The following is a 25826-nucleotide window of genomic DNA, read 5'->3' as shown; positions in this document are numbered from 1 at the left end:
ATAGCTTCTAAGTGATTTTTTTTTATATACTCTTTTTTCCCTCAAACATTCTTAGAAATAATAAACATCCACCAACCCACTATCTGACCCAGGAACTTGAATATTGACAATAATTTACATTTATCTCCTAACCCATCCCACTGAACTTCACTTAACTAAGGCAAACCCTATTCTGATTTTGTATTATCATTTCCTTGCCTCTTAAAAACCATTTTTGTTCACATGTATGGACATAAAGAAAGTGTTGTTTAATTTTAAATATTTTAAAAAGAGTGCCATACTAATGTACTATTATCTGATTTATTTTTTTCAGCCAGTAACATGTTTTAAAGATTCATTCATGTTGCATTTATCTATAGTTCAGTTATTTTAACTGTTATATTAACATTATATTATATTATATTATTATTATTACTACATTATTACAATAATATAATATTATATTATATTATTACATTATATTAACTGTTATATTAACATATATATACATTCTGTTGTGTTTCTATACCATTCTGGTGTTTTCCAGATTTTTGCTCTAAGAAACAACTCTGCTTGGAATATTCTTATTTGTGTCCAAGTGTTTCTCTTGGTTCTAAACTGAGGAATAGAATTGCTGAGCTGTGGGGTATATGAAAGCTCAGCTTCACTCTGAACTGATATTTAGAAAGTATAAAATTAATTTTCCAAATTGTACCCATACATAAGAGATCCTTTTGATTCACATTCTGTAAGCCTTAGAATTCTTGGACTTCTTAGTTTTTGCTAACTGACATCTCATTGTTATCTTGATTTGCATTTTCTTGATTACTGAGCATGTTCATATGTTTCTTGGCCATATTTATTACTTCTGTGAAATGCCTCTTGGTATCTTTTGCCCATTATTCTAGTGTGTTATTTTTTCTTTTTATATTGATTTGTAAGAGTTCTTCCTATAATTTAGATAACAATCCTTCTTGATTATGTGTGTTGCACATATATTCTCCCAATTTATAGCTTGATTTTTTTTTTACTTAAGATGTCTTCTTCATAAAATGTTTTTTAAAGAAAAATGTCAAACATATACAAACATCGAAAGAATATTATAGTAACAGTGTGCCCGTAACACAGCTTCCATAATTACCAGTACATGGCCAGTCTTATTTCATCTATATCCCCAGGCTCTCCGCCTCCCTTCTCCCCACTTTCTTGACTTATTTCGAGGCAGATCTCATATGTTGTTACCATTTCATATGTAAATATTCCAGTGCATACATATCTCTAAAAGATGGGATGCCTTAAAAAAATTACCATAATGCCCTTATCTCACCTGAAAATTAATATAAATATTCATTAATATGTTAAAATATCCATTTCACTAATTCTCTTACAAATTTTTATTTTTATGTTGTTCAATTTGAGACTCAAATAAGGTCCATGTATTGCAGTTGATTTTTTTAAAATTAATTAATTTATTATTATTTTTTAACACCTTTATTGGAGTATAATTGCTCTACAATGGTGTGTTAGTTTCTGCTTTATAACAGTGAATCAGCCATTCATTTACATATATCCCCATATCTCCTCCCTCTTGCGTCTCCCTCCCACTCTCCCCATCCCACCCATCAAGGCGGTCACAAAGCACCGAGCTGATCGAGCTGATCTCCCTGTGCTATGCGGCTGCTTCCCACTGGCTATCTATTTTACATTTGGTAGTGTATATCTGTCAATGCTACTCTCTCACTTTGTCCCAGCTTACCCTTCCCCCTCCCCATATCCTCAAGTCCATTCTCTATGTCTGAGTCTTTATTCCTGTCCTGCCCCTAGGTTCATCAGAACCACTTTTTAATTTTTTTAGTTTCCATGTATATGTGTTACCATAAGGTATTAGTTTTTCTCTTTCTGACTTACTTCACTCTGTATGATAGACTAGGTCCATCCACCTCACTACAAATAGCTCAATTTTGTTTGTTTTTATGGCTGAGTAATATTCCATTGTATATATGTGCCACATCTTCTTTATCCATTCATCTGTTGACGGACACTTAGGTTGCTTCCATGTTCTGGCTATTGTAAATAGAGCAGCAATGAACATTGTTGTACATGACTCTTTTTGAATTATGGTTTTCTCAGGGTATATGCCCAGTAGTGGGATTGCTGGGTCGTATGGTAGTTCTATTTTTAGTTTTTTGAGGAGGCTCCATACTGTTCCCCATAGTGGCTGTATCAATTTACATTCCCACCAACAGTGCAAGAGGGTTCCCTTTTCTCCACACCCTCTCCAGCATTGATTGTTTGTAGATATTTTGATGATGGCCATTCTGACTGGTGTGAGGTGTTACCTCATTGTAGTTTTGATTTCCATTCTCTAATGATTAGTGATGTTGAGCATCCTTTCACGTGTTTGCTGGCAATCTGTATATCTTCTTTGGAGAAATGTCTATTTAGGTTTATTGCCTATTTTTGGATTGGGTTGTCTGTTTTTTTGATATTGAGCTGCATGAGCTGATTGTAAATTTTGGAGATTAATCCTTTGTTAGTTGCCTTCGTTTGCAAATATTTTCTCCCATTCTGAGGGTTGTCTTTTGGTCTTGTTTATGGTTTCCTTTGCTGTGCAAAAGCTTTGAAGTTTCATTAGGTCCCATTTGTTTATTTTTGTTTTTATTTCCATTTCTCTAGGAGGTGGGTCAAAAAGGATCTTGCTGTGATTTATGTCATAGAGTGTTCTGCCTATGTTTTCCTCAAAGAGTTTGATAGTGTCTAGCCTTACATTTAGGTCTTTAATCATTTTGAGTTTATTTTTGTGTATGGTGTTAGGGAGTGTTCTAATTTCATTCTTTTACATGTAGCTGTCCAGTTTTCCCAGCACGACTTACTGAAGAGGCTGTCTTTTCTCCATTGTATATTCTTGCCTCCTTTATCAAAAATGAGGTGACCACATATGCGTGGGATTATCTCTGGGCTTTCTATCCTGTTCATTGATCTATATTTCTGTTTTTGTCCCAGTTCCATACTGTCTTGATTACTGTAGCTTTGTAGTATAGTCTGAAGTCTGGGAGCCTGATTCCTCCAGCTCTATCTTTCTCCAGATTGATTTGGCTATTTGGGGTCTTTTGTATTTTCATACAAATTGTGAAATTTTTTGTTCTGGTTCTGTGAAAAATGCCATTGGTAGTTTGATAGGGATTGCACTGAATCTGTAGATTGCTTTGGAAAGTATACTCATTTTCACAGTGTTAACTCTTCTAATCCAAGAACATGGTTTATCTCTCCATCTGTTTGTATCATCTTTAATTTCTTTCATCAGTGTCATAGTTTTCTGCCTACAGATCTTTTGTCTCCTTTGGTAGGTTTACTCCTAGGTATTTTATTCTTTATGTTGCAATGGAAATGGGAGTGTTTCCTTAATTTCTCTTTCAGATTTTTCATCATTAGTTTATAGGAATGCAAGAGATTTCTATGCATTAACTGTGTATCCTGCTACTCTACCAAGTTCATTGATTAGCTCTAGTAGTTTTCTGGTAGCATCTTTAGTATTCTCTACATATAGTATCATGTCCTTTGCAAACAGTGACAGTTTTACTTCTTCTTTTCCGATTTGGATTCCTTTTATTTCTTTTCCTTCTCTGATTGCTGTGACTAAAACGTCCAAAACTCTGTTGAATAATAGTGGCAAGACTGGACAACCTTGTCTTGTTCCTGATCTTAGAGGACAACCTTGTCTTGTTCCTGATCTTAGAGTGAATGGCTTCAGTTTTTGACCATTGAGAACGATATTGGCTGTGGGTTTGTCATATGTTGCCTTTATTTTGTTGAGGTAAGTTCCCTCTATGCCTACTTTCTGGAGGGTTTTTATCATAAATGAGTGTTGAATTTTGTCAAAAGCTTTTTCTGCATTTATTGAGATGATCATATGGTTTTAATCCTTCAGTTTGTTAATATGGTGTATCACATTGATTGATATACATATGTTGAAGAATCCTTGCATTCCTGGGATAAACCCCGCTTGATCATAGTGTATGATCCTTTTAATGTGCTGTTGGATTCTGTTTGCTAGTATTTTGTTGAGGATTTTTGCATCTATGTTCGTCAGAGATATTGGCCTGTAGTTTTCTTTTTTTGTGACCTCTTTGTCTGGTTTTGGTATCAGAGTGATGGTGACCTTGTAGAATGAGTTTGGGAGTGTTCCTCCCTCTGCTATATTTTGGAAGAGTTTGAGGAAGGTAGGTGTTAGCTCACCTCTTAATGTTTGATAGAATTAACCTGTGAAGCCATCTGGTCCTGGACTTTGGTTTGTTGGAAGATTTTTAATCACAGTTTCAATTTCAGTGCTTGTGATTGGTCTGTTTATATTTTCTGTTTCTTCCTGGTTCAGTCTTGGAAGGTTGTGCTTTTCTAAGAATTTGTCTGTTTCTTCCAGGTTGTCCATTTTATTGGCATATAGTTGCTTGTAGTAATCTCTCATGATCCTTTGTATTTCTGCAGTTTCAGTTGTTACTTCTTTTTCATTTCTAATTCTGTTGATGTGAATCTTCTCCCTTTTTTTCTTGATGAGTCCGGCTAATAGGTTATCAATTTTGTTTTTCTTCTCAAAGAACCATCTTTTAGCTTTATTTTCTTTGCTGTTGTTTCTTTCATTTCTTTTTCATTTATTTCTGATCTGATCTTTATGATTTCTTTCCTTCTGCTAACTTTAGGGGTTTTTTTAATCTTCTTTCTCTAATTGCTTTAGGTGTAAGGTTAGGTTGTTTATTTGAGATGTTTCTTGTTTCTTGAGGTAGGAGTGTATTGCTATAAACTTCCCTCTTAGAACTGCTTTTGCTGCATCCCACAGGGTTTCGGTCGTCGTGTTTTCATTGTTGTTTGTTTCTAGGTATTTTTGATTTCCTCTTTGATTTCTTCTGTGATCTCTTGCTTAGTTAGTAGTGTATTGTTTAGCTTCCATTTGTTTGTATTTTTTACAAATTTTTTCCTGTAATTGATACCTAGTCTCATAGCGTTGTGGTCAGGTAAGATACTTGATAGGATTTCAATTTTCTTAAATTTACCAAGGCTTGATTTGTGACCCAAGACATGATCTGTCCTCGAGAATGTTGCATGAGCACTTGAGAAGAAAGTGTATTCTGTTGTTTTTGGATGGAATGTCCTAATAATATCAATTAAGTCCATCTTGTTTAATGTATCATTTGAAGCTTGTGTTTCCTTATTTATTTTCATTTTAGATGATCTGTCCATTGGTGAAAGTGGGGTGTTAAAGTCCCCTACTATGATTGTGTTACTATCGATTTCCCCTTTTATGGCTGTTTCCATTTGCCTTATGTATTGAGGTGCTCCTACATTGGGTGCATAAATATTTACAATTGTTATATCTTCTTCTTGGATCTTCCCTTGATCATTATGTAGTGTCCTGCTTTGTCTCTTGTAATAGTCTTTATTTTAAACTCTTATTTTGTCTGATATGAGAATTGCTACTCCAGCTTTCTTTTGATTTCCATTTGCGTGGAATATCTTTTTCTTTCCCCTCACTTTCAGTCTGTATGTGTCCCTAGGTCTGAAGTGGGTCTCTTGCAGGCAGCATATATGTGGGTCTTGTTTTTGTATCCATTCAGCCAGTGTGTGTCTTTTGGGTGGAGCATTTAAACTGTTTACATTTAAGGTAATTATCGATATGTATGTTCCTGTTACCATTTTCTTAATTGTTTTAGGTTTGTGTTTGTAGGTCTTTTCCTTCTCTTGTGTTTCCTGCCCAGAGAAGTTCCTTTAGCATTTGTTGTAAAGCTTGTCTGGTGGTGCTGAATTCTCTTAGCTTTTGCTCGTCTGTAAAGGTTTTAATTTCTCCACTGAATCTGAATGAGATCCTTGCTGGGTAGAGTAATCTTGGTTGTAGCTTTTTCCCTTTCATCACTTTAAATATGTCCTGCCACTGCCTTCTGGCTTGGAGAGTTTCTGGTGAAAGATCAGCTGTTAACCTTATGGCGATTCCCTTGTGTGTTATTTGTTGCTTTTCACTTGCTTCTTTTGATATTTTTTCTGTGTATTTAATTTTTGATAGTTTGATTAATATGTGTCTTGGCGTGTTTCTCCTTGGATTTATCCTGTATGGGACTCTCTGAGCTTCCTGAACTTGATTGACTATTTCCTTTCCCATATTAGGGAAGTTTTCAACTACAATCTCTTCAAGTATTTTCTCAGTGCCTTTCTTTTTGTCTTCTTCTTCTGGGACCCCTATAATTCGAATGTTGGTGTGTTTAATGTTGTCCCAGAGGTCTCTGAGACTGTCCTCAATTCTTCCCATTCTTTTTTCTTTATTCTGCCCTGCAATAGTTATTTCCACTATTTTATCTTCCAGGTCACTTTTCCGTTCTTCTGCCTCATTTATTCTGCTATTGATTCCTTCTAGAGAAGTTTTAATTTCATTTATTGTGTTGTTCATCATTGTTTGCTCTTTAGTTCTGTGTCCTTGTTAAATGTTTCTTGTATTTTCTCCATTCTGTTTCCAAGATTTTGGATCATCTTTACTATCATTGCTCTGAATTATTTTCCTGGTAGACTGCCTTTTTCCTCTTTATTTGTTTGATCTGGTGTTTTTTTGCCTTGCTCCTTCATCTGCTGTGTGTTTCTCTGTCTTCTCATTTGCTTAACTTACTGTGGTTGGGTCTCCTTTTTGCAGGCTGCCGGTTCGTGGTTCCTGTTGCTTTTGGTGTCTGCCCTCAGTGGCTAATGTTGGTTCAGTGGGTTGTGTAGGCCTCCTGCTGGAGGGGACTGGTGCCTGTGTTCTGCTGCATGAGGCTGGATCTTGTCTTTCTGGTGGGCAGGACTGTGTCCAGTGGTGTGTTTTGGTGTGTCTGTGACCTTATTATGATTTTAGGCAGCCTCTCTGCTAATGGGTGGGGTTGTGTTCCTGTCTTGCTAGTTGTTTGGCATAGGGTGTCCAGCACTGTAGCTTGCTGGTCATTGAGTGGAGCCGGGTCTTAGCGTTGAGATGGAGATCTTTGGGAGAGCTTTCGCCGTTTGATATTACGTGGAGCCGGGCGGTCTCTGGTGGACCAGTGTCCTGAACTCAGCTCTCCCACCTCAGAGGCACAGGCCTGGCACCCAGCCAGTACACCAAGACCCTGTCAGCCACATGGCTCAGAAGAAAAGGGAGAAAAAAAGAAAGAAAGAAAATAATAAATAAATAAATAAAGTTATTAAAATAAATTATTAAAAATAAAAATAATTAAAAAATAATAAAAAAGTAGAAAGTAAGAAAGAAGGGAAAACCAAACCAAAAAAGAAATCCACTAATGATAACAAGTGCTAAAATCTATACTAAAAAGAAAAAAAAAAAAATAACGGACAGACAGAACCCTTGGGCAAATGGTTGAATCAAAGCTATACAGAGAAACTCACACAAAGAAGCATACACATACACACTCACAAAAAGAGAAAAAGGAAAAAAAAGGTATATATCTATATCTATCTATCTATCTATACAAAAAAGGAAGAGAACAACCAAATCAATAAACAAATCTACCAATGATAATAAACTCTAAATATAAACTAAGATAAACATAAAACCGGAAACAAATTAGATGCAGAAAGCAAACCCCAAGTCTACAGTTGCTCCTAAAGTCCACCAGCTTCAATTTTGGGATGATTTGTTGTCTGTTCAGGTATTCCAGAGATGCAGGGTACATCATTTTGATTGTGGAGATTTAATCCACTGCTCCTGAGGCTGCTAGGAGAGATTTCCCTTTCTCTTCTTTGTTCGCACATCTCCCGGGGTTCAGCTTTGGATTTGGCCCTGCCTCTGCTTATAGGTCGCCTGAGGGCATCTGTTCCCTTTTGGGAAGTCTGAGGTCTTCTGCCAGCCTTCAGTAGGTGTTATGTAGGAGTTGTTCCACATGTAGATGTATTTCTGATGTATTTGTGGGGAGGAAGATGATCTCCACTTCTTACTCCTCTGCCATCTTGAAGGTCTCCCTGCAGTTGATATTCTTTTGAGATTCTTTTAATCTGTAGGCTCTCCCTTCATCTCTCTTTTTACCCTAGAGATTACAGTATGCTTGATTTTTCAAAGTCTAAGATTAATTGGTACCATTACTCTCTTTCTAGGTAATACAAAGACTGATGTGTCTCTATACCATTTTGGTTTTAGGACGCTTTAATTTCATTTACCCATTCTTTTATGTCATTGAGATTGTGTATTTTTATTTTATATATATTTAAAATCAAGCAGGCCTTATTAATTTTTTTAAACAGTAAGCATCATTTAATTTATAGGTAAACTAAATGATGTTGACTATAATAAAATAGTGTCTGCTTAATTTTAAATATACTAGTTTTGTTGTTTTTCACTTGCTTCTGCATTTTTAAGCTTCCATCAGGAATTCTTTTCTTTCTTCCTGAAGAACACCTTTTGGCATTTCCTTTCTGCAAGTTAGATTGTGGCACGTCGTCTTAATTTTTGTTTGAAAATTTCATTCTCATACTTTAAGAATATTTTCATTTGATATATGAGTTTTTGGTTGACAATTGTTTTCTTTCAATATCTTAAGAATATTGTTGTAGTATTTTTTTAGCTTCCATAATTTCTGATGAGAAATCAATAGTGGATATAATTTTAGCTGCTTTGATGGTAATCTGTCAATTTCCTCTGGCAACTCTTAAGATATTCTTTATTTTCTTTTGGTTTTCAGCAATATTACCATGATGCCAGATGCATCATTCTTATCTCATAATCCTTAAATATAATAAGCAGAGTTACTGTAAGATCTGTGCTTGTAATCCAATATCTAGGTTCCCTATGGTTCTTTTTGTGCTGTTTGCTATTTCTGTTTTTCGTTCATGTCATCTTACTTCCTCTCTGCCTTGTTATTTTTTATTATGTGAGAAACATATTCCAAAATTACTTTTTATTTTTAGTATGTACCAGTCATTATATTGCAAAATTATTTGCAGAAATACTTTGAGGCCTAGGATAATGTTTTCCTACAGAGAGTATTTATGTTTTCTTTTCTTTTTTTTTTTTTTGTATTTATGTTTTCTTCTGCCAGGTGCCTGGAGACCATAACAGTCCAGAAGCACCTGAGTTATTTGCAGTTCAGCCCATGTGAGGCCCTGTTTTACTTCTGCACACTAGTGCTTTTAGGTGCAGCCTTTGGGCTTTCAACCCAGAGTAATGGGAGCAGGAGTAGGCAGTTTCATCAGGATTCAACGTTCCACATCTCTCTTCTAGCCCCTTAATACTATCAAAGAGTTACTACTCTGTACTTCAGCCTTTCTGGTTCCCTTCTGAAATCAGAAAATCCCTTGCATGGAAAAAGTAGTTTCAGTTGTTGCACTCACCTCCCTGGGCATCCAGTTCCTTTGTATTAGGTAACTCAGTTGTTAGTCCTCATTTGCATTCAGGGAGATTAAAAATTTTTTTTCCCATCTTTACTACTTTTCCTCAGAGGAAGAGGTGATCAGAATTAACTAGTCTGCCATTACCAAATATTTCCTCTGTTTTTATTTCTTTTTTCTCTTTTTTGGAATGTTGTCATATTTACTTCCTCTGTCTCCTATTGTTTCTCACATATGCTTCAATTCTGTACCTTGCTGCTTTCCTTTTATTTATTTTTATTTTTAAATTAATTAATTTTTGACTGCATTGAGTGTTCATTTCTGTGCATGGGCTTTCTCTAGTTGTGGTGAGTGGGGGCTGCTCTTCGTTGTGGTACGCAGGCTTCTCATTGTCGTGGCTTCTCTTGTTGTGGAGCAGGGGCTCTAGGCGTGCAGGCTTCAGTAGTTGTGGCGCACAGGCTTAGTTGCTCCACAGCACGTGGGATCTTCCCAGACCAGGGCTTGAACCCGTGCCCCTTGTATTGGCAGGCAGATTCTTAACCACTGTGCCACCAGGGAAGCCCTCTCTGCTTCCTTTTAGAAGAGTTTATCAGTCTGCATTTCTACTCATTAATATGTTCTTTGTTTAGAGTCATTCTACTGTTTGTCTCATCTGTTATGTTAATTTTTAGCTGTTGTATTTTTCAAACCTAGAATATCTGATTCATTCTTTTTCATGATTTATGGTTCTTATTTCATATTGCTAATCTCTCTTTTAGTTTGACTTTTATTATTTCTATTTTTTTATTGAAATATAATTGACATATAACATTATATTAGTTTCAGGTGTTCAACATAATGATTCAATATTTCTATATATTGTAAAATGATCATCACAGTAAGTCTAGTTAACGTGTATCACCATACATAGTTATAAAAAGTTTTTTTTCTTGAGATGAAAACTTTTAAGATCTCTTTTAGCAACTTTCAAATATACACTACAGTATTTTAAGCTATGGTTACCATGGTGTACATGACATCCCCATGACTTACTTATTTTATAACTGGAATTTTGTATGTTTTGACCCCCTTAATCCATTTTGCCCACCCTCCACCCCCTGCTTCTGGCAACCACCAGTCTGTTCTCTATATCTCTGAACTGGGGATTTCTTTTTTTTTTTTAATTAAAAAATATTTTTTTTAGTTTACACACAAAAGCGAGATCATATGGTATTTGTCTTTTCCCTTCTGACTTATTTCACTTAGCATACTGCCCTCGAAGTCCATCCATGTTGTTGCAAATGCAAGATTTCTTTCTTTTTTTATGACTAATATTTCATTGTATGTATGTATGTGTATGTGTATATGTATATATACACATACACATACATACACACCATGTTTTCTTTATCTAGTCATACATTGATTGACACTTAGATTGCTTCCATGTCTTGGCTGTTGTAAGTAATGGTGCAGTGAACGTGAGGGTGTATGTTTCTTTTTGAGTTAGTGTTTTCATTTTCTTCATATAAATGCCCAGAAATGGAATTTCTGGATCATTTGGTAGTTCTGTTTCTAAATTTTTGAGGAATTTTTATACGTTTTCCATAGTGTCTGCACTAGTTTACATTCCCACCAGCCGTGCACAAGGGTTCCCTTTTCTCCAGATCCTCACCAGCACTTGTTATTTATTGTTTTTGATGATAGCCATTCTAAGATGCATGAGGTGAAATCCCACTGTGGTTCTGATTTGCATTTCCCTGAAAATGTCTGTTTTCATATGTCTCTTTGATATATTTATGTTTATTTTTAAGTTCCCGGTCCATTTGTTCTAATACTTATGCTTTTGAAACTGGTATAAGTTGTCCTGTTCGTTGATTTTTTTTTAAGGTAGTTGTACCCCTGGATCCGAGGAGTGGTCTTGGGTTGGATATTTGCAGTGGCTGTGGGCAAAACATGGACACATGGGCTGGAGTGTCCACATGCATATATGGTTCTTTGAAGTATGGGGTGTGTTGGAGGTGGCAGGAAAAGGGGGCCAGACTCTCCCCATGTGGGGGCATGAAGTGGCTCAGAACCCTAGATTTGAATTTGACTTTCCAGGCCCTTTTGAAGGTATATTAGTCATTGTACAGAGATAGAACATATTTTAATTAATCTGTTAGCTTGATTGATAACTTTAATATTTAGACATATGTATATGGGCCTCTTTTTGTAATCATGGGGCTGTAGGGGCAGGCCTGGTACCAGCTCTTGATTAGGCCATGTGATTTCTGACAAAAGATTTAGTTTCTACAAGACTTATCTCATTTTGAGTTGCTGGTGTAAACTTTTATATTTTAATCCTGATAGGGCATTCTTCTTGGATAATTATTGTATTCTGCATTTTCCACTCCCTGTGTAAGAAAGAAAAATGTTCTATAATGACTTCCTGAGAAATTCCTTTTACACTTTATCTGACTATTGAACCTTATTTTCCCTCTTATTTTTTTCATCAGGATTTGTTTTGTAAAAGAGTCTCCGGCCTTCACCAAACATGTTGGTTCTGAGATATAATGAAATTCCACCTTTAATGGAACAAACCTATTTTAAAAATCATGTATCTAATGAAACTAGGCTTGGATAAAATCTTCAAAGCATATCAATATTGAATGTATCAATGAAAGGCTCAGGGTTCTTGTTTACCATCTAAAATAACAGTAGAACACATTCTCTCAAATTTGAACAATCTAAAGATTCCTTTAGGGTAAAGACTTTTATATGTCTAATTTATGGTGATTTTATATGAAAAAAGTTCCTGTGTAGTTTGGAAATACGGCTGAGAACTATTTTAAAATCTTGTTTTAGCAGTTTAATTTGGATATGTTGAAAGTTTCCATAGTTCCCTTTTAATACTGGATGCAAAAAATAAAGCAATATAAAAGAAAAAAAAAAAAGCAAAACCAAACTAGTTCACTTTAAGTAAAAGGAAATGTATTCCTTAAATTCCAAATGTGCCCAGCTAGCATATTATGGAATGGACATTGCTGAAAAAGGATAATATTGGGTTATAGTCTTCCTCATTAGTGATTTTTAAACAAAACTATAATTTCCTGGGAAACACAAACATTTCATTTATTTATATACAGTATTTACTAATATCCCTGCTTGTTCTTTGATGGATTCAAGATGACAGGAAAAAACCAAATAAAAATAGGAGAGAAAAAAAAATAGGAGAGAACTAGAGCTGAATGGGAAGGTTTTGATGCCCTCGATAGTAGCACATTTAACTCTTAGAAAGATCTGATCATAGCTTTTTAAGGAAATTTCCAGGGGATGGTGGAGAACGAGCTAGGGGTCTTGGATGTTTTAAAAATGTGAAATCCTAAGGGGAAACCTATTGCACAATGGAGACAAACAGCCACTTTGGTGGAAGAGGAGGAGTGGAGCCCGTGTGCCCTCACGACATCCCCTACCCTTCAGGGTGCCACTGTCGTGTGGATTGCGTGATGTGACATCACCAAAACCAGTTCACCGAGCCCCAGTCTAAGTGCTTGGTCGCAGAATTACTTCTAAGTTTATTTATTACTTTTCCCATCACTTACTTACTCTTTAAATTTTGTAGCTTTTCTTCTCTTCCAAGAGAATTCATGCATTTGTGCCAATTTTCAAGAAGGACTCTGTTTGATTTCAGGATATGCAGACCTGCAAAGGGTTTGACCATTAGCTAATATTTCAGATTTAAAAAAATTTTTTGGATTGCTATTTTGGTCTTATTTTATGATTTCCTTTTTATAATTTTTTTTTTAAAGAAAGGGCAAGAGGAATACTTTTTCTGAGTGTTGCTTTTTCTTTGTCTTCGTTTTTCTCTGAAAAGGAGAGAGGAAGTAAGAGAGAGACTTCCCCAGTCCATTCAGTACTCACCTCCAAAGTAATCTGATTAAGACACTATTTTCATCATGCAACTTCCCACCTCGGAAACCCTCAAAGATTCCCTGTGGTTTTTGAATGAAGTTTGTATGCCTCAGTTTCTGTCAGTCCTTAATTCCCTGCTCACACCAAACTCTAATTAAGCTACTTGAGGCACTTTTCAGGTTTTCCAATATGACATGCTCATTTCTTCTCTCCATGTATTTTGGTTGGTCTCCTGCCCCACCTCCCCTGGTTTTTACCTACCCTGTAGCCTTCCTTATAATCACCAATCCCATTTTCATCCCTAAGATGACCTGTAGTACTTATCTGTATCATTATTTTGACTTTCGAATGTATGATGCTCTCAACTGCTTTGTAATTATACAAATAAGATTGAAAGTCTCTGAGAGCAGAGATTCTACCTTATATTTCTTTGATTCCTCAATAAATGTAATGCTGGATTCTTTTTGTTTAATTTTTATTGGAGTATAGTTGCTTTACAATGTTGTGTTATTTTCTGCTGTACAGCAAAGTGTATAATGCCGGATTCTTAGTAAGTATTTGTAAGATTGAAATGAAAATTAGCAGGCATTCTGATTGTGGTAAATTTGAATAATATTCTGTGTTGATTTTACTTGATTAAACTGTTTGACATTTGTCAAGTGGATTCTTGATTTGCCGTTGATTATTGCATAATCCATTCACTGTGAAGTTTTGTAAATTAAGATTAATTGGAAAAATATGAGTTTTCGAAAACCAAGGAGAAATGCTCTCATTACTTTTAGCTACGTGCGATAATTGGACTGGTAATACTGTTTCTGAAGTAGAAGTCTATTTTTCATGCGAGAAGTACTCATTTATGGTTGACAGCATTTACAGTTGTTTGCCAAAAGTGTAGAAACAGCTTGTTTTCTTAAGTAAACAGTGCTCCCTACAGTCCTGTTTTCAAAAGTATTCATTTGAATAGCAAGCTCTTATTAGATAGTGCAAAGCTATAAACACCATCCAGTTTGGGTTAGTTTATTTTTTAAAATTTTTTATTGAATATAGTAGATTTACAATGTTGTGCCAGTTTCAGGTGTGCAGCAAAGTGATTCAGTGACACACGTATATACACATATATGCATTCTTTTTATAGATTCTTTTCCATGATAGGTTATTACAGGGTATTGAGTATAGTTCCCTGTGGTATATACAGTAGGTCCTTGTTGGTCATCTATTTTATATACAGTAGTTTAAATATATATATATATTTTTGGCCACACTGTGTGACATGTGGGATCTTAGTTCCCCGACCAGGCATCTACCCCTGCCCCCTGCATTGGAAGCACGGGGTCTTAACCACTGGACGACCAAGGAAGTCCCTGGGTTAGTTTAAATGTCAAAAAATTTGAGACTTTACTAAACTGAAATGAGCAAATTCCCATCCAGGCGGCACAAGTGAGGAGTGCAGAGACTTCTGAAGGCCCCTGCATGTCACAACTCAACAGTGTTTATTCAGGGGGACTCACTGCTTGCTTAGCTTGGCGCAGAGCTAATCATGGTGTTTTCTCAGTGTTGGGTGATAAGAACTCTCTTTAGAAGTCATGGGCATGGTTTATTGTCAGACTCTAAAATGATGGGTCTGTGGAGGTGAATCGTGCAGAGAAGTCTGAGACAGAGAATCATCACGTTCCTTATTGAGGGAGGGTGCTCCCCGGAAGGATTCTGTGTGGGTGGGGTTAAAATAATAAGTTTCCTCTCTGCTGTCATCTTCAACACATATTACCTGTTTATCCTTTCATTTTAGTATCTTTCTGTAGGGGTTAATATTCATTGTTAATTGTGTTATACCTTAAATACCTTAAAAAAAAAGTTATACCCAACTTTCCAGCTAGGCCAGATTTGAAGTGACTCACATTTTTTATGATGAAACCAGGTTAAAGATCTTTCCAGATCTTGTTTGAAGAGAACTGATTCTGGTATGAACTTGGACTTGACTTTGGAAGTACTGAAAACATGGATGTTGGTGAGGTTATATGTGCGATGGCCAGGCGCAGCTGACTATTCAGTTTTAAATGTAACTTGACCAGGGTATGTGGATTAAATTCAGATGTATGGTGGGAAGGATCAAGAATGAGTTTTTCCAAGAAGTAATCAGTCAGATAAAGGACGGAATCATAGGGGATTAGGCTGCTAAGTGACTGCAGCTTCTCCCTACTGCCTCTAATTGCAGAGGAAGAATGCAGAGCTCCAACCGAACATTACAGAAGTAAAAGCGCCACTTTGGCTTTGCTGTGTTTGGGGGCAGTTATAGGAAGTTGTAGTTAGGCTTAAAGTAGACTGAGGGATTTCAATGCCAAGAAAAGCATTCAGAGCAAAGGAGTAAATGCTGAAGTTTGACCTACAAAAGCAAATAGTTGCAAGGAGGGAGCTAACTTTTTTTCTTTTTGAATAAAAATAAAAATAACATGATTTGAGGAAGAATTGTGAGGCTACCCATTCACTAATTTTATTGGATGATTGTGTCTTCATGCTGTTATACTTAGATTTTTATATAAATATCTTTAATAAATATTTATGAGTATCTTTAAATATATCATTTATTAACGTTTATATTAATATTTCCTTTCGAAGGGTGAATAAACCTTTTGGTAGGTGAAACTGTGAACCTAAAGTTGTTTAGATCAAACACAATATGATCAATTCTCTTTCATCTTTGGTCATGTCCTTTGATTTATTGTTGCCTGTGAAATACAAGCCAAAGTCTTAGAATTGCATTCGAAGCTCTGTGTTGGTAGTTCTTAGCTTTGGATGCATATTAAAATAACATGAGGAACTTTTTAAAAGTACCAAGAACAGGGTGGGGTTTAGGCCTCTGAATAGTATCTTCTATTCTCATACCTTATTGAGATTTGGATCTAGAACTCTAAGGAAATACAAGGAATCATCTTGTTGATTTTTACAAAAATATCCTGTTGTGAATTTGGGATCGCATTGAATCATAACAGGATTCTGATCAGTTTAGGGAGAACTGACATTTTAACAATATTGTCTTTCATTTCATGAACATGGTGTATCTATTTACATTTTCTTTGATTTCTTTCATCAGTATTTTGTAGTTTTCAGCATACACATCCTGAACATAAGTTTAAAAAAATTTATCTGTTTTTCATATTTTTGGTGGTATTGTATTTCCAATTTTCTTTTCCTAATTTATAGAAATTTGAACTTTTTTATGTTGACCTTGTATTCTGCAGCCTTGCTAAAGTCCCTTATTGTAGTGTTTTGGTAGGTTCTATATATTTCTTTTGTAGGTTCTTTGGGATTTCCTACACAGAAGGTCATATTGTCTGGAGTAGATAATTTTATTTTCAAACTTTCAATCTGTATGCATTTATATTTTTTTCTAACTTTGTTGCACCAGCTGTGTTCTTCAGTGTGGTATTGCATTCTAGTAGTGAAAGCAGTCATCCTTGACTTGTTCTTGATCTCAGTGGAAAAGTACTTAGTCTTTCATCATTAAGTATGATGTTATTAGCTGTTTTTTTTTTTTTGAAGGCGCCCATTATCAGACTGAGGAAATTCTTTTCTTTTCCTGGTTTTCCAAGAGTATTTATCAAGAATGGATGTTGAGTATTGTCATCTGCATCTATTTGGATGATCGCATAGCTTTTCTCTTTGTACTGATTGATTTTCAAATGTCAAACTAGTGTTACATCACTGGGATAAAGCCCCCTGGGTTGTGATTTTTAAGTCGTTTATATATAGTGCTACATTCAATTTGCTCACATTTTGTTGAAGGTTTTGTGTATGGGTTCATGAGGGATACCGACTTCTTATTTTCTTTTGTTGTAATGTATGTATGCGTTTTTGTTATCAGGATAATGCTGGCCCTCATAAAAGAATTGGGACGTGTTCCCTCCTTTTTTATTCCCTGGAAGAGAGTAGAACTGCAATTATTTCTTCTTTAAATGTTTAGAATTTGCCAGTACAGATCTCTGAATGAGGAGCTTTCTCTTTTGGAAGGGTTAAAAATACAGATTCAACTTCTGTAATGGATATGGGCCTATTCAGATTACCTGTTTCTTCTTTTTTTAAAAATTCATTTATTCTTGGCTGCGTTGGGTCTTCGTTGTTGCACGTGGGCTTTTCTCTAGTTGCAGTACACGGGGGCTACTCTTCATTGCGGTGCACGGGCTTCTCAATGTCATGGCTTCTCTGGTTCTGGAGCACGGGCTCTAGGCACGTGGGCTTCAGTAGTTGTGGCACGTGGGCTCAGTAGTTATGGCTCGTGGGCTCTAGAGCACAGGCTCAGTAGTTGTGGCATGGGCTTAGCTGCTCTGTGGCATGTGGGATCTTCCCGGACCAGGGCTTGAACCCGTGTCCCCCGCATTGGCAGGCAGATTTTTTTTTTTCGGTACGCGGGCCTCTCACTGCTGTGGCCTCTCCCGTTGCGGAGCACAGGCTCCGGATGCGCAGGCTCAGTGGCCATGGCTCACGGACCTAGCCGCTCCGCGGCATGTGGGATCTTCCTGGACCGGGGCACAAACCCGTGTCCCCTGCATCGGCAGGTGGACTCTCAACCACTGCGCCACCAGGGAAGCCCTGCAGACAGATTCTTAACCACTGCGCAACCAGGGAAGCCCTGCAGACAGATTCTTAACCACTGCGCAACCAGGGAAGCCCTACCTATTTCTTATTGAGTGAGCTTTAATAGTTTCTATTTTTCAAGGAGTAGTTTGTGTCTCCAGTTCATCTAAGTTGTTGAATTTATGGACATAAAGTTTTTGTAATATTTCCTTATTATTTCTGTAATGTTTAGAAAACCTGTGGTGATATCCCTTCTTTCATTTTTGATATTGGTAATTTGTGTCTTTTCTTAGTCAGTCTGGCTAGAGATTTATCGATGTTATTGGTTTATTCAAAGAACCAGCTTTTGGTTTCATTAATATTCTGTATTGATTTCCTGTTTTCAATTTCATTGATTTCTGTTCTTACTCATATTATTTTTTGCCTTTTGCTTGTTTTGGGTTTAATTTGCTGTTCTTTTTCTTGAGTCTTCAGATGGAAGCTTAGGTTATTGGCTTAAGAACCTTGTCTTCTAGTATAAACATTTAATATTTATAAAGTGAATAGTGCCCACTCTTTCATTGCTTTCCTTTGGCTGCCTGCTTTTGACCCTGGATGCAATTAATGTTATTTTGTCAGTATCCTTTCAGACAGCTTATGCATATACAAATATATGAAAATATTTTTTTACTTTCTCCTTTTTAACATAATTGCTAGATTGCATTCTAGCAATTATTTTGTCCCATGCCTTTTTTTTTTTTTTTTAAGTAATCTATCTTGGATATAATTCTCTATTTTTCATATGTTTTTTAATCATTCTTTTTTATGATAGCCTAAATAGCCAGTCTTCTATTAATAGACATCTAAAGCTGGGGCCAGGGCCTTGGGGTTTTTAATGTTTTAATTCTTTTTATATATTTTATTATGGAAATTTTCATTATGGAAAATTTTATGCATTGCAGTTTATATATCTTAAATGTTTTTTAGCCTGTATTTTTCCCTTTCATTATTCTCTCCTTTAAACCATTACCTTTGTCTAGTAATGGTAACCCTCACTTTCCCAGGATTCTTTTTTTTTAAAATAAATTTTAGTATTTATTTATTTATTTTTGGCTGTGTTGGGTCTTTGCTGCTGTGCACAGGCTTTCTCTAGTTGCTGTGAGCAGGGGCTACTCTTCGTTGCGGTGTGCAGGCTTCTCGTTGCAGTGGCTTCACTTGTTGCAGAGCACGGGCTCTAGGCGCACGGGCTTCAGTATTTGTGGCACGCCGGCTCTAGAGCGCAGCCTCAGTAGTTGCGGTGCATGGGCTTAGTTGCTCCGCGGCATGTGGGATCTTCCCAGACCAGGGCTGGAACCCGTGTCCCCTGCGTTGGCAGGTGGATTCTTAACCACTGCGCCACCAGGGAAGTCCCTCAGGATTCATTAAAAAAAATTTTTTTTTTTAAATTTCTTTTTGTGGCTGCATTGGGTCTTAGTTGTGGCATGCGAGGTCTTCATTGAGGCATGCGGGATCTTTTGTTGTGGCGTGGGCTCTTCGTAGTGGCGCACAGACTTCTCTCTAGTTGTGGCATGGGGGTTTTCTCTCTCTAGTTGTGGCGCGCAGGGTCCAGAGCACGTGGGCTCTGTAGTTTGCGGCACGCAGGCTCTCTAGTTGAGGTGCGCAGTCTCAGTAGTTGTGATGCGTGGTCTTAGTTGCCCCGTGGCATGTGGGATCTTAGTTCCCTGACCAGGGATCGCACGCACATCCCCTGCATTGGAAGGCAGATTCTCTATCACTGGACCACAAGGGAAGTCCCGGGATTCATTTTTTAAAACAGTTTTTATTCAGAAATAGAAAACACCTACGGAAGAATACCTAAAACAAAGTACAGTTTAATGAATTGCTGTAAAACAAATATCCATATAAATACTCCGGAGGCCAAGAAATAGAATGTTGTCAGCACCCCAGAAGCCCCTTGTGTTCTCCTTTCTGTGTTACAACTCCTCTCTCTTCCCCCAGAGGTAATCAGTATCCTGATTTCTGTGGAAATCTCTTTTAAGATTAGTTTTTACTTTCCCCTGTGGAATTTCCTGGGTATTCTTAAGTCATGAAATCTGTGTCTGCAAAAAATGTTTCGAGGAAGTTTACCTTAAAAAGTGTCGTTAGCTGTGCAGCAAGGCTTGAGTTTTCTGCTGGTGAGCACTTGCTCCTCATCCTTGCTCTGCTGGTCATCAGGCTTGCTTACTCTCGCTTTGAGCTTCAGGAATACCTTCTTTTGTCACTTCTTCTTTCTGGGCCACTTTACTTCAGGATAGAAGCTGCACCCATCAGAATTCTTAGTTGTAAGCAGTAGGAACCATCTCTAGCTAATTCATTAAAAGGATATGGGTGACCAGTCAGCTTTCTAAGAAGGTTGGCAAAGTAGGCTTGATGACCACACTGCCAAGAACAAAGCTCAAAATCATACCACAAAACTGGTCTCAGGAAGTCCCTCTGCCACCAAGCTGGACATAGATACTGCTTGTGTTCCAAAAGCCACTGATGCTCGGCTGTGGTTGCTGCCATGAGCATCTCTGTCCCAGCTCTCAGGATACTGGATGTAACTGCTCCTACTGCTGACATCCTCGCCACGTGGATTCTTTGGGGTTCTTACTTCTGCCAGTTAATTGTTTTCTATTTGAAGTCTAGAGCGGTGCATCTTATTGGCAGAGCTTGTATTATGTGCCCCTGTCTTAGTTTCAAAGGGAGATGGGAAAGTGTTTTTTTTTCCTTCTTCATACTTTGGTAGTGGGATGTATACTTGTCATATAAGGTAGGGTGTGCTTAAATGTAGACTCAGCGTTTGGATGGTTGGCGACCAAAAAGAAATGTCCATTGTAAAAGGTCTCTATCAGTCTTGGAAATCCATCACTTTTAACACAGTTGTTGCTCTTTATAGACACTCACGTTGCTCATATCGTACAATGAATATTTGACATAGGACTATTTTTTATCATTTCCAGGTGATATATTGCCAGGTGCTATATAAGACATGGAACAGAATCTGTATTTCTGATGATCTATGTATATTAAAAGTCCCATTCTAATTTTAGCTAGTTTTGGGGGAATTCCTGTTTTATCTTATGAGTAAACTTAATGAGATGTAATAGTTAAAAATCAACTGTAACAAACATTGGTGTCTCCTGGCAGTATTTTCACTGAGAAGTTTCTGGCTTGTTGACCATTTGCCTTTTTTCAGATGTGATCTTACTGTATACAAAAAGGTTTGTAAAATAGGAGATACTCTTAGGACCATTAGTAAATATAAATAGGATGACATTTTCTTTTCAAAACCAAGATGATATAGTTCTCATTATTGCAAAGGTATTTTACTCTAAGTCACTGTGAAACTTTGTAAGCACAAGCTTTATAAAATTAACACAAAAGCCCGTTGTTAATTTACATATGTGACTTTAAAAACCGGCTAGTGAAGTTTTCATCTTCTCTGAAACCAGGACATAGTTGAATGGTTGGAGCAGTGGCCACAGGGGTTGGGGCCTTGCTGCTATTGTCCTGGCTCTGCAGGTGGTGTATAGCGTCACTTTGAGTAGTTCATTTATGGTCTACATTTCATCTTTCTAGTTCCTGAAGAAGAATTCATAATACTGTCCCTTCCCCTTCACTTTTCTCACAGTGGTGGCAGGAGATCTGACACAGATGTCTCAGATGAGACAGATGAACTTCTTAGAATAAACACATGGTAACATAAAGGTTGTTACAGTGAAAGCAAGCAAAGATGAAGGTAGTATAAAATCTTTATAGCAACATGCATCCTGTTGCCTTAGTACGTAACAATAAACTGTTGTTATAATATCCTGATGGAAGAACACACTTCTGAATTATTACTCAAACCAGGTGGTGCCTCAGATTTGAATACTTAAACACCTCAGCTGTGGATTTAATGGGCTAAGTTGGTAGGATGTTTTTTAGGTTCATTCATTTGGCCTTTGCCTACAAAGCCAACAGAAGTTGCTTTATAGGGTGTTTCTAAACTCATTGCCAAATAAACCAGGTTAGTTTTAACACTGTTCACATAGCATATGTGAAGCCTTAATTCTGTAAAGGAAAAAAAGAATCCAAGGTTTCTAAATGTGGTAATATTGTAACAGAAGGGCAGGAATCAATTTACTGGTGATACATTTGATTGCTTTTGTGGTTCCAGATAGCAATTATTTCTAATATAATTTATTTTGCAGTGAGGGCCGAGGCAAGTTGACGGTATTTTCAGTTAAAGCTATGTTAGCAACCATGTGTGGTGGAAAAATGCTGGACAAATTGAGATGTAAGTATTTTTATATTATTTGAAAGATTTTATTTTCAAATTAGGACTTTTAAACACTTTTAAATAAATGTTTTCAGAATTTTGGATGATGGTCTATTGAACTTTTTTGTTTTTTTTACTACCATACCACTCATTTTACAGCAACTGGCTCAGAGTATGTAAGTTATGCCACCTACTGTTCAGATGGAAAAGTTGGTTGAATTAATTTTTTAATTTTTTTTTAGGTTAAAACAAGAAAACTCTGAAAAGATTCAGAATAGTAATGTGGACGTTTAAAAATTTCTTTAAAAATGTTTTCCATATTGTTAAAAATTATGCTTGAAGGTGATTTGTTGATCACTTTTAATTAGAAAATAAATTTCATCACTTTTACCGGGTTTGGTCAAGTTTAGCTCTTTTCTTAATTACCCGATGCTTTATCAGGTGGTATTTCTTATGATTAAACTGTTTTTTAGTACCTTAGATTCAAGTGTAGTTATTTAGAAATCGATAACCTATTTATTCACTTATCTTTCCTTAATTTTTTTCTTACTGTTTACCATTTTGGCATTTTACTGTTCACTAGATACTATTAGAAGGTGGTTAGTTGAAGTTGAAGGAGATAAAATTCACAGTTACTTAATTTTTCTGCTTATCATTTTCATTTATTCACTCATTAGATAGTTCTTCACTGCCTAAGATATGCCAAGCATTGTGCTAGGTGCTGTACATATATTTTCTCACTGAATCCTTAAAATTTCTTTGAGCAGCAGGTGGTATTTTCTCTGTTTTATAGATGAGTTAACTGAGGGGGCGAAGCTGGGATTTCAACTCAGGCTGTAGCTTCAGAGCCCTTTCTAAGCTACTCTTTTGTACTCCACTATGCTCATCCTGTAGTGGGAGACACACATTCAAAGTGCCCTAATACGAGTATCCATGGAGTAAGAAACTCTAGCAGGTTTCACAGAGGTGAGATTGAAGCTGTGGGTTTTCATGAAGTGCTGAGAAAACCTGTGAATTGATTTGTTGAAGAAACTGGGTCATCTGTCTTGTGGCATTTCTCATGGACTAGATTTTGATGATTGCATCCCCGTGATGTTCCTCTGTGCCCTACATTTTTTGTTTTAATTGAAAGATACAGAGCCTTCAACAGATTCAAGTACAAGCTTTTGGGCAAGATTACTTCATGGGTGCATGTTTGTTTTCTGTGCTTTTTCTTACATGTTACCATGACATTAAAAGTTAGAAAGCTAGAAGGCTCACTAGATATAGATTTAGATGTCTAAAGAAAGGTCTTAGTATATTTGGTCAGTGTTATCTGGTTATCTCATTTCAAAATCAGCTGCATTGTAAAACAAAGTTTTGGCAGAAAAAAAAGTATAGTTTTATTTAAATACTCTTCTGAGTTTTTTTCACATGGTATCTCAAAATATTACTCTTTTGGGCTGAAATTTCTTAACATTTTCTTAATTCTAACGTGTTTTTCTGAGGATGATAATATAATACAGATAAAATTATATCATTCACAGAGAAAAACAAAGTTGGGATTTTGTCTGTTTTTTAACGATGATGATAACAGATAAAGAAATATACATTGCCATTTCTATTAGGACTGGAGAAACTGGTTGAAAATAGAAAATTGATTATATAACTGCACATTCTAGATGATTCTGGACTCTTTAAGTTTCTATGATTAAATTTGCTACATTTACATAGAGCTGGTACCTGGCCCATAGTAAGTGCTAAAATTTTGCCAAATATAAATTGTTGATTGAGAACTAAAATTACTGCAGCTCTCTGTTGTAACTCTTAGTGAAAAGGTGCAAATCCTAGTTCTGTGTGAAGTATTGAAGGGATCCAGGTGATAGCAGGTGGGTTTTTTGTTTGTTTATGTGGCTTTTGAATTTCTTAGAGGAGCACAAGTGACCAATATTCAAGTGGCACAAAAGTACACATACCTAGGCAAATGTGACACGTCAGTGTGCTCTCAACACCATATTGTTACACATTGTGTACGGAAATACAAGCCACACTAGATCACTTAATAGCATGTTTACATGATTCAGATAGATTTAAAATCTGGTTTCTTTATCTTCTTCACGTTCAAAATTAAGGTTTCTTTACCATCTGTTGCTCTGTTTCATTATTTTTTAAAATTAATTTTTTTTTTGGCTGCGTCAGGTCTTCGTTGCTGCGCGTGGGCTTTCTCTAGTTGCAGTGAGTGAGGGCTACTCTTTGTTGCGGTTCGCGGGTTTCTCATTGCGGTGGCTTCTCTTGTTGCAGAGCATGGGCTCTAGGCACGCGGGCTTCAGTAGTTGTGGCACGTGGGCTCGGTAGTTGTGGCTCTTGGGCTCTAGAGCGCAGGCTCAGTAGTTGTGGCTCACGGGCTTAGCTGTTCCGTGACATGTGGGATCTTCCCAGACCAGGGATCAAACCAGTGTCCCCTGCATTGGCATGTGGATTCTTAACCACTGTGCCACCAGGGAAGTCCCCCCGTTTCATTATTTTTATTGTACTGTAATTATCTTGACTAGAGAGTGAGATGTTTAACCTAAGTAACACTTTCAGGTATTGAAGCCTATCTCCACTTTTTTGTTTTAATCATCTAGGGTGGAAACTGCTTTAAGTGTGGTCTGTGCCTTCTGTTTTAAACAGAGCTCACCGATCATAATTTAAATATTTTTCATCCCTTAGGGATGTCATTCTCTGATGCATTTAGGGCTAATTGTGAGGCTCTGGGTTGTTTGTCCCTTCTCATGTTTTCAGATTGCTGTGTTTTTTCAGCTTTTGAACTTTTTGTCATTGGTGGTGGTGGTGATGGTGTATGCGTGTGTATGTGTGTGTACATGTCCTTTATCTCTGGTAAATGTGATGGTATTATCAGTGTACCCGTCTCAAGCAGTCTCCTTTTGCTTCTGATTTACTTTTCATATGCTACTGACAGAGAAAACATAACCAGCCTTCTTAACATTCTATTCTGTTAGAGTATGGACGAAGTGATTACTCGTATTGAGAGAAGCACTCACTTTGGTAGTTTTGGCTATTGTGAGAATCCTTTTTCACTTGCTTTCTAGTCATAGCTATGTCCTACTTAGTTGAGATGCCTGAATAATCGTGTATAAGAAGGTAGCTATAACACTGTATTGTAACATAAAATGATATTTGACCATTTATTCACTTTTTTCTTCCTACTTGTTCCCTTGTCTTTGTTCTTAGTTTCTGCAGCCTCCTGCCACTGACTCTACTTCTGTTACCTCTGTTAATGTTCCCATTGAGTTTTCTAATTTATGGAATATGCCTCAGCATTTCTACTTTTATCTTTTTACCTCTTATTTTAGAATTTTTTCCTTTAATTTTTTCCCCTTTTTCCTTGATCTGTCTTTGTTTGCTTGTTTTAGTGTCAGGGTGGCATTTAAAATGTCTTAACCAATACTTGTGTTTTTAGTTTGAAACATTTTCTTTTTTAAGATTTTTTTGATGTGGACCGTTTTTTTAAAAGTCTTCATTGATTTTGCTACAATATTGCCTCCGTTTTACGTCTTGGTTTTTTGGCCATGAGGCAGTGTGGAATCTTCGCTCCACAACCAGGGATCGAACCTGCACCCCCTGCATTGGAAGGCAAAGTCCCAACCACTGGACTGCCAAGGAAGTCCAGAAACATTTCTTAATTAGACTTCTCAGGTCTCTCTTAAGAGAGTTTCTGTCCCCAGGTATCATTCATTTATAGATAAATGGTTAACTGTTGTGGCCATTAGGGACTGTATCCTAGATTCAAAGGCAACTTAAGTCAGGATTCTAAATACCAATGATTTATGATCAGAGT

At 36.7% G+C, this 25826-nt stretch overlaps 1 protein-coding gene across 14 annotated transcripts in view; it reads left to right on the top strand.

Moving 5' to 3' along the window:
• DTNB (dystrobrevin beta) overlaps positions 1-25826 on the top strand; it is a 248412-nt gene that overhangs the window by 43150 nt on the left and 179436 nt on the right. For all 14 annotated transcript variants that reach the window (XR_004352834.1, XR_004352832.1, XR_004352833.1 and 11 more), the window contains exon 5: positions 21939-22024. Coding sequence is in view for 10 of the 14 variants with exons in the window: in XM_032652769.1 (XP_032508660.1) it covers positions 21939-22024 (86 nt within the window). In the remaining 4 variants the exon portion in view is untranslated. The remainder of the gene's footprint in view (positions 1-21938; positions 22025-25826) is intronic.

This window comes from Phocoena sinus, chromosome 13 (assembly GCF_008692025.1).
Source record: "Phocoena sinus isolate mPhoSin1 chromosome 13, mPhoSin1.pri, whole genome shotgun sequence".
Classification (NCBI taxonomy): domain Eukaryota; kingdom Metazoa; phylum Chordata; class Mammalia; order Artiodactyla; family Phocoenidae; genus Phocoena; species Phocoena sinus.
The sequence above is the reverse complement of the archived record's forward strand: the minus strand, read 5'-3'. Positions and strand labels throughout refer to the sequence as shown.